This window comes from Apteryx rowi, unplaced genomic scaffold (genome assembly GCF_003343035.1).
Source record: "Apteryx rowi isolate R43461 unplaced genomic scaffold, aptRow1 scaffold_318, whole genome shotgun sequence".
Lineage (NCBI taxonomy): Eukaryota > Metazoa > Chordata > Aves > Apterygiformes > Apterygidae > Apteryx > Apteryx rowi.
In genome coordinates this window covers 772,545-786,596 of record NW_020449619.1, presented here as the reverse complement: position 1 = coordinate 786,596, position 14,052 = coordinate 772,545, and the positions used below count along the sequence as shown (strand labels likewise).

Here is a 14,052-nt window from a genome sequence, read left to right as displayed (position 1 = left end):
GGCTCAGCTCAGCAAGGCTCCGTGTAGCACGGCTTGGCACGGCTCAGCTCAGCAAGGCTCTGTGTAGCACAGCTTGGCATGGCTCAGCTCAGCAAGGCTCCATGTAGCACAGCTTGGCATGGCTTGGCTCAGCAAGGCTCCGTGTAGCACGGCTTGGCATGCCTTGGCTCAGCAAGGCTCCGTGTAGCACGGCTTGGCACGGCTCAGCTCAGCAAGGCTCCATGTAGCACGGCTTGGCATGGCTCAGCTCAGCAAGGCTCCGTGTAGCACGGCTTGGCATGGCTAGGCTCAGCAGGGCTCCGTGTAGCATGGCTTGGCATGGCTTGGCTCAGCAAGGCTTGGTTTAGCCTGACTCGGCTCAGCTCAGCACAGTTTAGCTCAACTGGCATGACTCTCTTGCTCCTGGAGGAGGTGGGACTGATCTGGACTGGCTAGAAAGAGTGGAGCCATCCCACTGGCAGGAGGAAGAAGGTGCCCAGCTGGAGTGGTGGGGAAGAGGCACCCATTGGGCTGGAGTGGGGTGGCTTGCCTGCCCAGGGGTAAGTGCCAGGCCAGGAAGGAGAGGGGTCCTGAGCCCCAGGAGCCCTGTGGGGGTGAGGGGCAGTGCATCCCCCAGGTCACTCAGTTGGGTCCTTGCCACCCCTCGTAGCCTGTGTGCAGGCAGTCTCCCACCATGGTGGGTCCAGTCGCCCCAGTGCCACTGGTGCTCCCTGAGTCCCCAGGCCCGGTGGGGGTCACCTGTGGGAGTGGTGTGCGAGCTCTGCCTTATGGTCCTGCTCATCGCTACCATCACTGTGGGCAATGCCATGAGCTTCTGGGTCTTCCTGTGGGCCCAGCAGCTCTGCACCCCGCAGGCATACCTGAAAGCCTCCCTGGCGCTGGTGGACCTGACTGTGGGGCTCATTGTGGTGCCCTATTCCATCTTCCGGGAGGCTGCCAGCCTGGGGCATGGGGCAAGCAGCAAGGGTGAGGGCTGTTCCCTGCCCTGCTTCATCACCGGACCCATCTTTGCTGGCTGAACCTTTGTGCCCATCAGAACCATCTTCCTGCTCTCGGTGGAGCGGAGCATGGCCATGCTGAGGCCACTGCAGAGGCCGGTGGTGATCACCAGGTGCTGCACAGCCGGGCTTGTGCTGCTATCCTGGGCTGTGAGCTTCTTGCTGGCCATCATACCACTCTGCTCCGGCCAGAACATCACCCTGCAATACAGCCCCTGCAGCAAGATGTGCATATGCTCTCTTCCCACCAGCATGCCTGGCCCCATCAGTACCATCATGCTGCTCTTCCCTGCCTTTGACTTCTACCTGCTGATGACCACCTTTGCCATCAACTTCATCACCTTCACTGCCATCCATTGCTATTTCCAGGCCCGCAGGCAGCTGGGTGGCAGGACCTCTGGGGGCAGCCGCCTCTCTGGTGCTGACATTGCCACAGCCAAGACCATTGGTGTACTGACCTTCGCCTTCTCGGCCGCCTTCAGCCCCATCGCCATTTTTGTGGTGGGCTCTGTGCTGGGCTACTGGTGGTGCCAGTTCTCCTTCTACGCCTTCTGGATCCTGGTCTCCAACAGCTGCTGGAACGTGGCCATCTACAGCGCTGTGGACCCATGGTTTCGGCGGGGTGTGAGGGAGCTATTTTGCATCCCCAAGCCCTCCCGGCCTCCCGGCAGCCCTCCCTTGCCTGCATGGCTGGCATCAAGGAGATCCTGCACCCAGGTCATGCATGAGTGAGTGCTGGCCCCAAGGGACTCACACAGCAGTTACCTCCAAGCCTCAGCGACCCTGGGCAGAGAGCTGGCTCTGAAGCAGTTCTGCATCTAGACCCTGTAAGCCCAAACTGTCTTCCCCTGATCCAATGCTCAAGGGCCCAAATATATAGAGAATTATGTTTTTGCACTTCAAGTCAAGCAAAATATTGTGTTCTTCCTCAAATGCACTTTGAGTTTTGGGCTCTTTAAAACACTTCCAAATTGAGAGGAGGCCAGTTTTGCAATGAAAGCGTCCTGGGAACTGGAAAAAGGGAACAGCGTGTTATATGTCAAAATTAAAAGTTAAAACTACTTTTCATTATTTGGGTGGGGGAGGGGTAAAAGAGACCAAAATAGTTAAGGCAAACCTGAAAGATTTTCTGAAATGTTTCAGTAACCTAGAATCTGTGGGTTTTGTGCAGGCAGACAAGAATCTGCAGGTTTTGTCTCATAAACTTCACCCTGGTCCAGGTAGGTGCCTGCAGGAGAGCCTTTGAGAGCTCGGCATAAAGTCACCATGGAGAGGCTTGGCTGAGTGTGGCTTTCTGTGGAGGAGAGGCAGAGGCAGGCCAGGCCCCCACTGCCAGCATCAGCTGCCTGCCCAGGAGGAGATGGAGAGCAGGCTAGGGCAGCTGCTGCTGGCAGTGTGGAAAGTCATGCTCACATGCTACCCTGTATGGCTGCTGTTTGCTTTTCTTTCACTTGATAGGCATGCACTTAGCATTTATTTACAACATGTGTGACTTTCGAATTGATTTTTTGATACAGGTTGGTACCAGCTGGTTACATGGGAGGAAGTATCTTTAAAAACAATTCATTTGATATATCCTTATGAAAAAGTCTAAATGTCACCAAGCTTAGGTCAGAGAGGCTCTTGCAAGGTGAGGTCAGGGAAAGAGACAGGAGAAGAGGAAAGACCTGAAATAAATTGCTTTGTTCTTCACAAAATATACAGAAAAAAAAAGAAGTATGTTTCTAATTTTATCTGGGAATAGTGCTGCACAGTATGATCTTGTGCCAGTGAAAGTATTAGGGCATGGCACAGTCTGTTGACCCATTTGGATAAGATGGAAAGCCAATTATTGTTGACCAAGCCATTTAATTTTAACAAGACCTGCACAGAAGTGGTTGCTTTCCACCAGCCTTTCCTGACCAAGGTAGCTGGATGCTCTCGCCAAGCAGATGAAGTCCATTGCAGGAGAATCATCTTTGCAGCCTTAACTCAGCTCTAGTTTGCTGCACCAGTTCCTGGTGCTAGAACAGGGCACTCATGCACAAGGGAAGAAAGCTAGTGGTGTTTACCCCTTGTGTTGTGCAAAGCAGCTGTGGACTGGATTAAATGACATGGGAGCTAAGAGCATGAGCTGTCTGCCTGCACTTCCTAGCACTCGTGATCTTGCTAATGCCTGGTGAGTCTAACAATGGTAGCAAAGGGGAGAAGGATTTAAAGAAAGCTATCCTGTGGGATAAGCCTCAGTCTGCTGTTCCATGCATGGATTTGAATACAGGCTCAGATGGGAGAGCTGCCATCTGCACCCCACAGGGGCTGGCCTCTTGCATGGTCACGGAGGGCCTCATCCCATTTCACTGTGGCCATGGGCAGTCCCAGACTCCCAAGGAAGCAGGAAGCTCCTCCAGAAAACCCATTGTGTCCCAAGCACCTGCAAGCATGTGATCTGTCTAGGCAGTAGCACAGTGCTTTGCCTTGCCTATTAAATCACCTGTGTAATCCCACAACAAGAGTGTTTCAGTCCTCTCTTCCTTTGAACAGCCACTCATTGCATGTTAGAGGGTGACCTTGGTCAGTCAGAGTTAGAAAGTGGAGTCCTATTCCTGAAGTTGGCTTGTAGTGGACAACTGATGACAGCCAGTGGCAGAGAGGCAAACAAATGTACAGATTTTTCCCTCTGCCAATGACCTAAACCTTGTCACCAAGCCAATGATTTGCATTCATTTTCATTGCAACATACCTACACTGTACAAACCCAATCACTGTTAGCAGTTGATTCGGTGTACATATGATGGCGTCACGAGCTGGATAGCTATAACGCTGGGCATATTGTATGTTGCTACTGTAATTCTGTTAGGTGTAATTATACAGCCTGTGATGGCTTGGGGGGGAGGGTTGGGAGTTACTGGGGTTAGCAGTAGTGTGTAATACTGTCAAATCTTGCCAATCTTTTTGTATTGTAAAAGCTCAATGTTATTTTAAACCACTGGAATACAAATTTAGATTTTGTATTCCTTGGAAATAAAGGCAGTAGGAATACAGGTTCCACCCTGTTGTAGTTACAGTAGTTTTAGTTACAGTGAAAATATTACAGAATCACAGAATCACAGAATGGTTGAGGTTGGAAGGGACCTCTGGAGATCATCTAGTCCAAAACCCCTGCTCAAGCAGGATCTCACCTAGAGTGCATTGCACAGGATCGCATCCAGGCGGGTTTTGAATATCTCCAGAGAAGGAGACTCCACAACCTCTCTGGGCAACCTGTTCCAGTGCTCTCTCACCCTCACAGTGAAGAAGTTTTTCCTCATATTCAGATGGATCGGATGCAAAAAGGATTTCGTTATATCTCAGGAAGGAGCCATTGTGGACTGACATGTCCTTCCTAGCCAAATCTTATGTTTGTATTTAAAAGAAAAGTTCTAGTAATGTCATTCCTTCTAAGTATGCACTACAAAGCCTGATTCAGCATTTTGCACAATTTTTGTTACATTATGATTTAGGTCATTACTAGTGCTATGTCATCCAGAGCATAGCTATAGTAGGGGTTGCACAGACACAGGCACTTGCTGTTGGAACAGGCAAGAGAAAGGAAGGGGCTGTTTCTTTCACAAATGGGAAACTAAAACAGGAAGAGCTGAAGCATCTTGCTCCAAATCACCCAAGGAGCCTATACTGTAGGTGGCAACTAAATCTCCAGACTGTGAGTCCAGCTCCACTCCACTACCCTAGTTCCTCCTCTTTAGGAGACAGGACACAAAGTGTGAGAATCTGTGCTTTGCACATGGGAAGGCAGGAGCACATGCGTGTGTTGATGTGTCCTGTGCGATGAGATGGACACCAGAGCTGGTATGGGTAACTAAAGACAAGTGTCATTTTCTGTAATGCTGCAGAGACAAGGGGAAAATTTCCAGGAAAGGCCACCAAGCTAAAATAGTATGACTGAGTCATGCCTGTTACTAAAATATGATAGCCTTTGACATTGCCAGCACCTGGGAGTGTGCTAAGGAACAAACCAGTGCAGAGCAGCCTCCACTTTGGACGGGATCAGCTTTCCAAGCACTGTGCTGGCAATGAGAGGCAGGCCATGCTAGCACCTGTGGTCTCTTATTATTTACGAAGAAAGAAAGAAAAATGCGTGGGCTGCAGGGTCAGCAAATATTCTCCCAGGCCAGTGCTGTCCCCTCCTCTTCTCCTGGAGCTCGGCTGTCAGGGCTCCTGTGCAGCCCAGCTCTCCCTCCAGGTGTGAGGCAGGTGGATGTACTCAGAGCGAAGGGAGAAGGCAGCTCTGGACAGTGCCCAGGACGTGCCACTGCCCAGTGCTGTGACAGTGCAAGGTAACAGGAAAGGACCTGAGTGGTCAGTGGGACTCCCTCACCCCTGCCAGGCTTCTCTCTGCTGCTGGCTTGCACGGGTGTGTGGCCGGGCCAGGAAGAAGTTGCCCTGGTGTCCACGACAGGAGGCTGTTGAGCAAGAAAGGCTCCCCTCAGAGCATAAAGTGCCACGGGGCATGGATTTTATTTCCTTTTTAGAGTGAGCGTGCCAAGGACTGAACCTGGGCTGGTTTCCTGCATGCATGGGTCCCTGAGGCCCCTGGATCAGTGCAACACTTGAAATCCCAACCTGCCCAGGAGCCTGGGCACCTGTCCTCCAAGCAGGGGTGGCACCCAGCCCTGCACAAGAAAGACATTATGCTTGTATGGAAGATGAACGCACCCACTATTATATTAGATAAAGAAGAAAACACTTGTTCAGGTAGGGCCAAGCTCAGAGGCAGCCAGTAGGAGCTGGGAGCCTCTTGGGGGGCAGGATATTCTCCAGCTGCCCATTACAGGGAGGCAGCACCAGCTGCAGTCGTGTCCAAGGATGGATAACAGGCAGGGCATCCATCCCGTCGTGCTGCAAAGCCCTGATGACTGGGATGAGACACCGTGTAGCACTGTATGTGACAGTGGCCTTAGCGGGCAGGCGGGGGCAGTCTGCCCTCCGGAGAGAAATTCAGACATTGTCACAGGGGTTACACAAGCTCTTGTGCTGCAGCGAAGGGTGCATGGCACTTAAGTGGCCACTTCTCCATTTGCTAGAGAGCGGTGGGGATGGATGCTGCAGGGTAGCGACAGCCCACTTGGGTTCTTTCTTTTTAGTTGTGTATGTTCTTCTAAACAAGCCACAGGAAAGTTGCTGGAGTTATTCTAGGAGAAGCTGTGCGTTTGCACAGCAAAACTGTGCTGCTTTCCAGCTTCTTCCTCAAGTGGAGTGAGATTTGTAACAAAAACAAATTCTCAGTGATTGTCAGTCGTGGCAGAGATTGCTCTGGCCTAGAAGAAAAAAGTTCAAGGACAGACATCAGATTTCTTAGAAAAAGTGTCATCTGTGCCTAACCATCAAACACCTTGGTCCCAGCATTAAACCTTTTGATTTACATATTTATTTAGCTTTAAAGATTTGTGCTTCTTTTTCAGACCTGAAGTCAGTGTGCCCAAAGCCTTTTTTTTCCCTGCTTACTCTAAAAAAGATATTACCTCTCTCTACAAACTGCTTCCCCTGTTTTCAAATGCATTTGTAGAAATTCCCACTGGTTATATGCCTGCCACAGCACTTAATATCTCTTGCTTTATGGGCTAACATGAACTTTACAACTCTCCTACATTATAATACAAGCATGAGAGGTTATCAAATGTTCACTTTCCAAGCATCTCAAAACATGGGCTATTTCACCAATGCTTTTCAAGGACAGTTGATGCAAAAACTTCCTAATTCTTTTCTTGTATTTTAAACCCAGGATATAAATGCATTGCAAGATTAATTGTTCCTCTTAACTACCGTCTTCACAGGAGCCAGGGTTCTTTCTTTTATTAAAGTAAATCATTAGATACATATTCATTCTGAAGTCCAAATACCACCTATGTCTTACTAACAAACATTTTAGGTCAGACCTTTCAAAGCACATATTCATTTCTATTTGCATACCTATTACTGCAGAAAGCCACACTACCAAGAACAAACAGCACAGCCAGCTAATAGATGTGAGGAGGAGGTAAGGTGGGATTTGGGAGCCCAAGTCTGTTTAGGTATAGACTCAACAGTTACTGTAACTGCTGGGCTTTTAGGGGACAAAAATTGGGCTAAAATACTGATTTCATCTAGCTTGCTAGTTAACTGAAGTATAATAGACTGAAACAATAATCAAAAAAGAATAAAAGCTTACCACAAAAACATCTGAAAGGTTAAAAAAAATGGTGATATAATTTTTCTTGTTTTTAACATAAATGTGAAAACTGAAAATTGCAGGTAATCCTGAGCCTTCAAATAATGAAACATTTCCTGGTTTGGTTTGCACTGAAATGGGAATGCATTGATTTCAAAAGAAATGTACATTTTGCTTGGAAATCTTTGTTAGGAAAAGCACTGCCACATTGTCACTCTCCTCTGTGTGATTCCTCTATGACTGCCAGCAATGTTGCAATGGGTGTGTTGGAGTAGGAATGCAGCAGTCCCATCTCCTCCCAGATGCTGCAGATCCTGAGCCTGACTCTTGCAGTAACATGAGTGTTGGCTCTACCAGGAGCTCTGAGGCTCAACTGCACGAAAGACACCTGCTGAGGTCTACTAAATAAATACAAAGACTCTCAGATGATAACTGTTGGGGACCAACAGTGAAAACTAAGCAAACTAGCTTATTTCTCAGGCCTGTCCCCCAGACACTGAGCAGAGCAGTTTTCCGGCAGTAAAACACTTTTCTTCCCCCCAGTATGAGAGACTGAAATTGCCAATGACTCTCACATCTCCGCTTCCCATCAGAGAGCTGGGGCTTCAAAACCAGGTGATGCTAACCCAACCAACACTTATTTTAAAATCTAAGGTTGAATAAATATATGTGCACACACATGTGTGCACACATGCACTCACAGACTTTTCCTGTCTCTTGTTTTCTTCCTTTTCATTCCCTGCATCTGTAAGGATTCACCGTTTTGCTCTGCTCTTGGGCAGACTGTACGAGGGCCGAGGCTGGCTCCATCAGGCGCCCAATAAAAAATTGCACTTGTTTATTTTTCCAGTGTGTGATTCAGAGTTTAGGAACATTTTAATGGTAAAAATAAAAGAGCAAAATGACGTTCACATAATGAATAAATAAACAGACAACTGAGGGAGCAGTTAGGAGAAAGGACTTCAGTTTGAGTTGCTTTGCTCTGGCTTTGGCAGTATGCTTTGGAGTAAGTGCCCGACTCATTCATTGTGTCTTCAAACTGATCCAAATCCACTCTGCTATTGTTCAGGACATTTCGTTAAACTGTCTTTGACAACACCTGTGTGTCCAGAGAAAACACTGGCAAATTGCAGGCAAAAATGGCTCTGTCACTTCCAGGAATGGGTCTAGTGAGAAACACAGCCGGGTTATACAGCGCTACACCAGGGTGCCATGCTTTCTGCATGGACGTGCTGTGTCCAGGGGATGTCTCCAAGGGGAAGTGGGACATGGAAGCACGTGCATCCTTGAGCACCGGATCTAAAGCTCACTCTCTCCCTTGATGCAGCTTGGGCAGGGAGGCGCTGGGAGCTAACTCGTCAGCACACTGCTTACACATGGGCCGTTTTGCAGGTGCTTGCTCCCTTTAGTAGCCTGGCTGTAGTATTTTCTGGCCACCATCCCTGCTGGCTGGCCTCCTCTCACCGGGACTCAGAACTGCGTCAGAAGAAATCACAGTCAGCTCTTCTCGTGGGCTGGCCAGGGCTTACCAACACCGCTAGCAATGATTCTGCCGTTGTTAAATCCTCGCTGGTGACCTTCTGGGATGTTAATCTGAAAGTCTGTTAAATTTGAATTAATTACTCTTGATGCTAAAACTGAGATTTGCAGCCACACTGAGATAGACCTCAGGGAGTTTAGGTCAGGGTTTGAGAGCTGCCTCCATAGTTAGGAGTGCATAGCAGGCCTGATCCTGAGTGCAGGCACTCTGCTGTGACCCTCTGGAGATGAGGAGCAATGGAGGGTCTCCATGAAAGGCACGTTCCTACATAAAAAATCCTTCACCACAGACATTTTTCAGGAGCCAACTTTTCCTTAGCCAACACAGTCTGCTCCCTCCTGGAGAAAGGGGTGAAGCTGGACTCCATCTGCCAGGCAGTGAAAGGGGCCAGGTCACTCCTGAGGGCTCTCGCTGAGCCCTGCCAGCACCCCAAGCTCCGGCATGACCACAGCCCCGTGCGACCACAACCTGCAGCTGCCCACTCCAACCTGCTGCCACCCACCTCTGCTGCTGCACTGCAGCTTCCGCCATACACGCAGGGCCACATCAAATCTGGTCCCCCTTCAGATTGCAAGAAAACATGGCTGAGCACTTCTGTTTGATTTCCTCTCCTTTCCCCTCCTTCCCATCAGCTCCTTCCCCACCAGGGCTCCAGGCTAGGGTGATCGCTCCCCCTGGGCACGGCTGAGCAGGCCAGATGCTTCCAAGCATGATTCTGAACACTGGCTGCCTCCAGCTTGAAAATATGCTGGTATTTTTTATTAGAAAAGTCCCAACCCCACAAAGCTGACATAGAGATGAAACTAGGCCCCTATAATCAGCTCCCCTGTTTCCCAAGCAGGTGGGAACTTCAGCACTTGAGGGGACAGAATATTGTGGCTGAGATATTGTCTCCCTCTGTATATGACACCCTGACAAGCCTGTCAGACCCTCCCTGAGGTCCCAGCTTCTCTGGGTGATGTGTGATCCTGAGGACTTTGGGACTGAGGTCTGTGCAATGTTCCTAAACCGCAGCACCGTAAGGAGCTCCATTCCTGGCCAGTTTGGTTACACCAGTCAGGCTCCCGCAGATGACGGCATAACTCAGCTTCAGAGTAGCTAACATCCGCTCAGTGCAACCATGCTCAGTCCCACCAAACTGCATGGACAGGGCCACAGCCATGGGCTAATGTTTTATTCCTCTGGCAGCAGATTCTGTTTCGGACGTTACTGCCTTCCTCCCAAGGCTTCATGTTCCTGTCCCTTGCCACCAGCCAGATGTTTCCAGGCTTTTAGGGTTTCTGCCTTCCTCCAACCTGGTGTGAGGTGGTCCTCACTCACAGTCCAGCTCAGGGCACTGGCTGTGATTTTAGTGCCCAGCATTTCAAACCCGAACCGATGGGACTGTGATGCTGACTGAGGTACCTCTGTTGGCTGAAGTGCATAGGCGAGGGCTGCTGGCATGAACTATGTCTCACCCCAGCTCTCCCCATGGCTGCGCTTTCACTGGTGGGCTTTGGATGGGGAGGCAGGGCCCAAGGAGCCAGCCTGGCCCCCCCGTGGGCACTGGGTGGCTTGGGTCCTCTGAGCAGAAGACTTCCAGCTCCCTCTCCTGGTGCCAGGCTAGCACTGATGGGGAGTGCTCCTTTGCAGCATTGCAGGGGGATCCTGCTGGACCCCAGCCGCTTCACCCGAAGAGCCTGTCCCACCTGGGCACAGCTTTCTCTGCTGCCCCAATCCTGAGTGCTCGTGAGGGAATTCCCGTGTGTTTCTGGACGCCAGCCTGGTGGGGGTAGGTCCTCCTGTCACAGAGGAAGGTGTCTGTAAGAAAAGGAGAGGGACTCCCATTGCCAGGGAAAGGCCAGAAGTTTGGTCACAGTTGGGACTATGCCTGCAGGAGGCCTAGGAGGTGATCTTGGGAGCAAGGATGGAGGGTAGCTGAATGGCTGGTGCTCAGGAGCATCAAGTTGGCCCTTGGCTCTGCCAGTGACTCAGCTGGTGATCTCTGGTCCTTCTGTCTCTCCAGGCCTGAACCTGGGGCTATTCAGTCATGCACTTAGCATTCGTGATGCTTGACTTGCCTGGCCGTGATTTTGTCACTGTTTCAGATGCTTAGCATCCTCTCTGGATGCTGGGCCTTGTGATCCACTCTCTCAGAGGAGTCACACACCTGTTTTTTCCTGTGGGACATGGCACTTTGAAGTCCATGCTGAGTCCATCCTTTGGTGTATGAGTCAGCTGCAGACTGCCTTGGCCTCCGATGAAACCTTTCGCTCGTGCCCATCAGTCATTGCCTCAGGTACCCGCCACAGAGCTGTGCTCTCCTCCAGGGCTCGGCAGCACAATGTGACGATGCAGAGGCTGGCTGGGGTGGCGGCAGTGGGTGCCAGAGCCTGAGCTGCTCAGCAAGGGAGAAGGGTTTGCTGCTGCCTCTCTGGGAGAGGTTTACTGTGCTGAGAGCAAAACTCTGCCCGCAACATAAGTATTGGATAAAGGGAGGCGCAGACCTGAGCTGCTCTATCCCCTCCTGCCTCCTCCCAAGTCCAGTAATTTGCTGCTGGGCTATGCCTGGGGCATCCTAGGGTGGTGGATAGGTTTGTGCCTGCCAATGTCGGGAGCAGATGCAGCCCTTCACTCCAGCCCTGTAGCGCAGCAGCAGACGCAGGAGCAGCCATGCCCTGTCATTGCTGGCCTCGGCCACTGCCTCACGGGGTCTCTCCACCTCCGAGTGGTGAGCTCTGGGGAAGCAAGTGGGCATTTCTAGCTAGCACCTGGGAGTGTCCTCTCATGAATGACACAGCTGCTGTCTTCAAGCCCTTTAAGCTGTTTACTCCAGTGTCTTGTCTGCATCATTTCTCCTTTTCTCCTTTCATAAAGAGTCCCCCTGCTCCCCTTCCAACTGCGTCCTTTTGCACAAACACCCAGTAGTGAGGATAAAAAGCAACAAGCCAAATGAACAGTGTGGCTCCAGTTTATACAGTATAGCTCCTTCCCTCCATCACATAGGAGTATGTCTTACACTAGAGAGCTACAGTCCTCCCAGCCCTGTTCTGTGGATCCCCCTCCTTCCTGCCCTGGCCACCCACCCTTTCTCACCTCCAACAAAAGACAAGAGCTTCAGGGTGTACCAAGCCCCCCTGGAGCACAGACCAGACCAAGACAGCACATAGGCCATGGCTGCAGTTTTCAAAAGCACTCAGGATGGTACAGTGATGTTTGCAAATGCTGCGGGACACATACCATCTCTGCCTGTCAGTCAGGCAGACCCTCAGCTGCACACTGCATCAGTACATCCTGTACTTGGTCTCTTGTCTTTGGGCTGAACCTCCAAAGCTTTCAATTTTTGAGAAAAACTCACTGGAAAAATCTGCCAACAGGCAGCTTTTCTAGTGAAGAGATTCCTTCTCTCTCTTCCTAGCAGCTTCAGTGGCTGGGCAGCACAGCCCAAAACAGGCTCTGCTGCTGCTCTGCCTCTCACCAGTGCCAGGGCCAGAGTTCAACCAAGACCAATGTCCAGGAGCAGCAAACACCAAGTGTCACCACTGTCAAAACCATACAGCACCCACTCTGACCTGGCAATATCATAAAACCCTTTCTGCGCTGCCCTGAGGACACCTCTCCTGCTGAGAGTCCCTCTTCTTCATGGGAGCAGGAGAGGCACCACTGCTGCTTGGCAGACCTGTGGTGTCAGAGGTGGTGGGCTCCTGTGCTGCTGTAAGACAGCCATGCACGGGGATGCGGGACTGTGCTCTACGGAGCTGCAAGGCAGAGCCTGCCAGGGTCTCTGTGGAGGATGCCCCAAGGAGAACTCACTGTCACCCACTGAGCACCTGGCGAGGTTTGTGACCCACTGTGCTTTCTTCTGTATGTGCACACACATCTGTATGCAGTTTGTCTACTCAGCTCTACGCATTATTGTATTCCTGCCCTGACTGGGGTAGTGTCTCATGTGCAGGAGAGTGATGGGCCCATGGAGCATTAGCCCCATGCAGGACCTGGGTTAACATGGTTCACCAGGGTGGTGGGATTATTTCAGACACAGCACTGTGCCGATGCCGCTATGGCACATTTCATCCTGGTAAACCAGGAGTCGCCAAGTATGGGGGCTCTGGCTGGTGTGTTAGGCCACTCTGTGACTGTGTCCTCTTCTATTTGCTCCAGTGCTGAACTCCACCAATTGCTAGGATTTCTGCCATGATAACCATGGGAATCTGACTGCTGGAGCAAGTCAGTGGGTTTTAAGCTTAGGAAACTGTCTCTGTGCAGAGTAGAGGCTGAGGATCCCACTCTGATTTGCTTAGTGCATGTCCATAATCAGGCCCCACAATGCCCTCTTTTTCTGTTTTCTTGTAAGACCAGTTTAGTAGGTGTCCTCACTCTGGGACAGCATTTTCTGAGGGCCAAGGAAAGGTCAGTACAAGTTCAGCATTGCCCATTGCCAATGTGAGGCCATCTGCTCAGCTTTTGTGTCTCTAGTGTAGAAAAGGTTATGCCAGGAACACTAACCAATCCTTGTTACAGACATCTCCCAGCTGGAAGTGGCAGGCCTAGACCATGCAGGCACTCTAAAGGTGGGGGGAGGACAAACGGACACTGTGGGTCCTCTGCTGTACTTCTGCATCTTCCTGCACCACTTGTTTTGCTTGTTCTCTCCAGGGCAGCCTCAGTGCACTGGTGGGGCTTGATGGCAGGACTCAGCATGGACTCAATGTGTGGGTGATATCACCATGGAGGGATCAGCCCTGGCTGAGCATGTTGTTTGTGAAGAAGCTCTAAGTAGGAGCCATTCCTCTCCCAAACCTGTCTCTCCTGCTCCTCACCACCTCCTGGCTTTACTTGCCCTTCTGGATTGCTGAGTCCTTCTCTCAAGTGTCTCTCTCCGTTTTTTCTCTCCAGGGCGATACAGGTTATTTTGGTTTGAGCCTGTCCTGGCTCAACTCCACGCACTCACAACAGCAGGAAGAAGCAAAAAAATTGTTAGACATGGACTTTGGTGGTGTCCTCACTGCTATGGGGCCACCAGGCACATCCAACACTAGCAGGCCCCACAGTACCTCAGCCACTGTGACATTACTGGAGTAGATATTCATGGAGAGGATCCTGAGCTGCCAGACCAGGACTCTGGGCTTGGCTCAGACACTGACCTGCTTTCTCACCTTTGACAAGCTCTTAGACTTCAGGAAAACAGGGACAGGATGTGCATTTCCCTCCTACGGAGTGTTAGTCAAATTAATTCATCTTTATTCAGGTTCAGCTTTATTCCTTAGCCCTGACAGAAAGAAGTAATGAAAATACCACCTCTACCTTCCTAGCGCTGAGTATAGGAGGACACATGAGCACACGGAGTCCTA

The 14,052-nt window shown here is 50.6% G+C and overlaps 1 protein-coding gene across 1 annotated transcript; it reads left to right on the top strand.

The window, feature by feature from the left end:
• Positions 1-767: 767 nt before the first annotated feature.
• LOC112968478 (trace amine-associated receptor 1-like) lies at positions 768-13,783 on the top strand. The gene is made up of 3 exons (XM_026070780.1): positions 768-946; positions 1,037-1,622; positions 13,598-13,783. The coding sequence occupies exons 1-3, from the start codon at positions 768-770 to the stop codon at positions 13,781-13,783; spliced, it is 951 nt and encodes a 316-aa protein (XP_025926565.1).
• Positions 13,784-14,052: the final 269 nt, after the last annotated feature.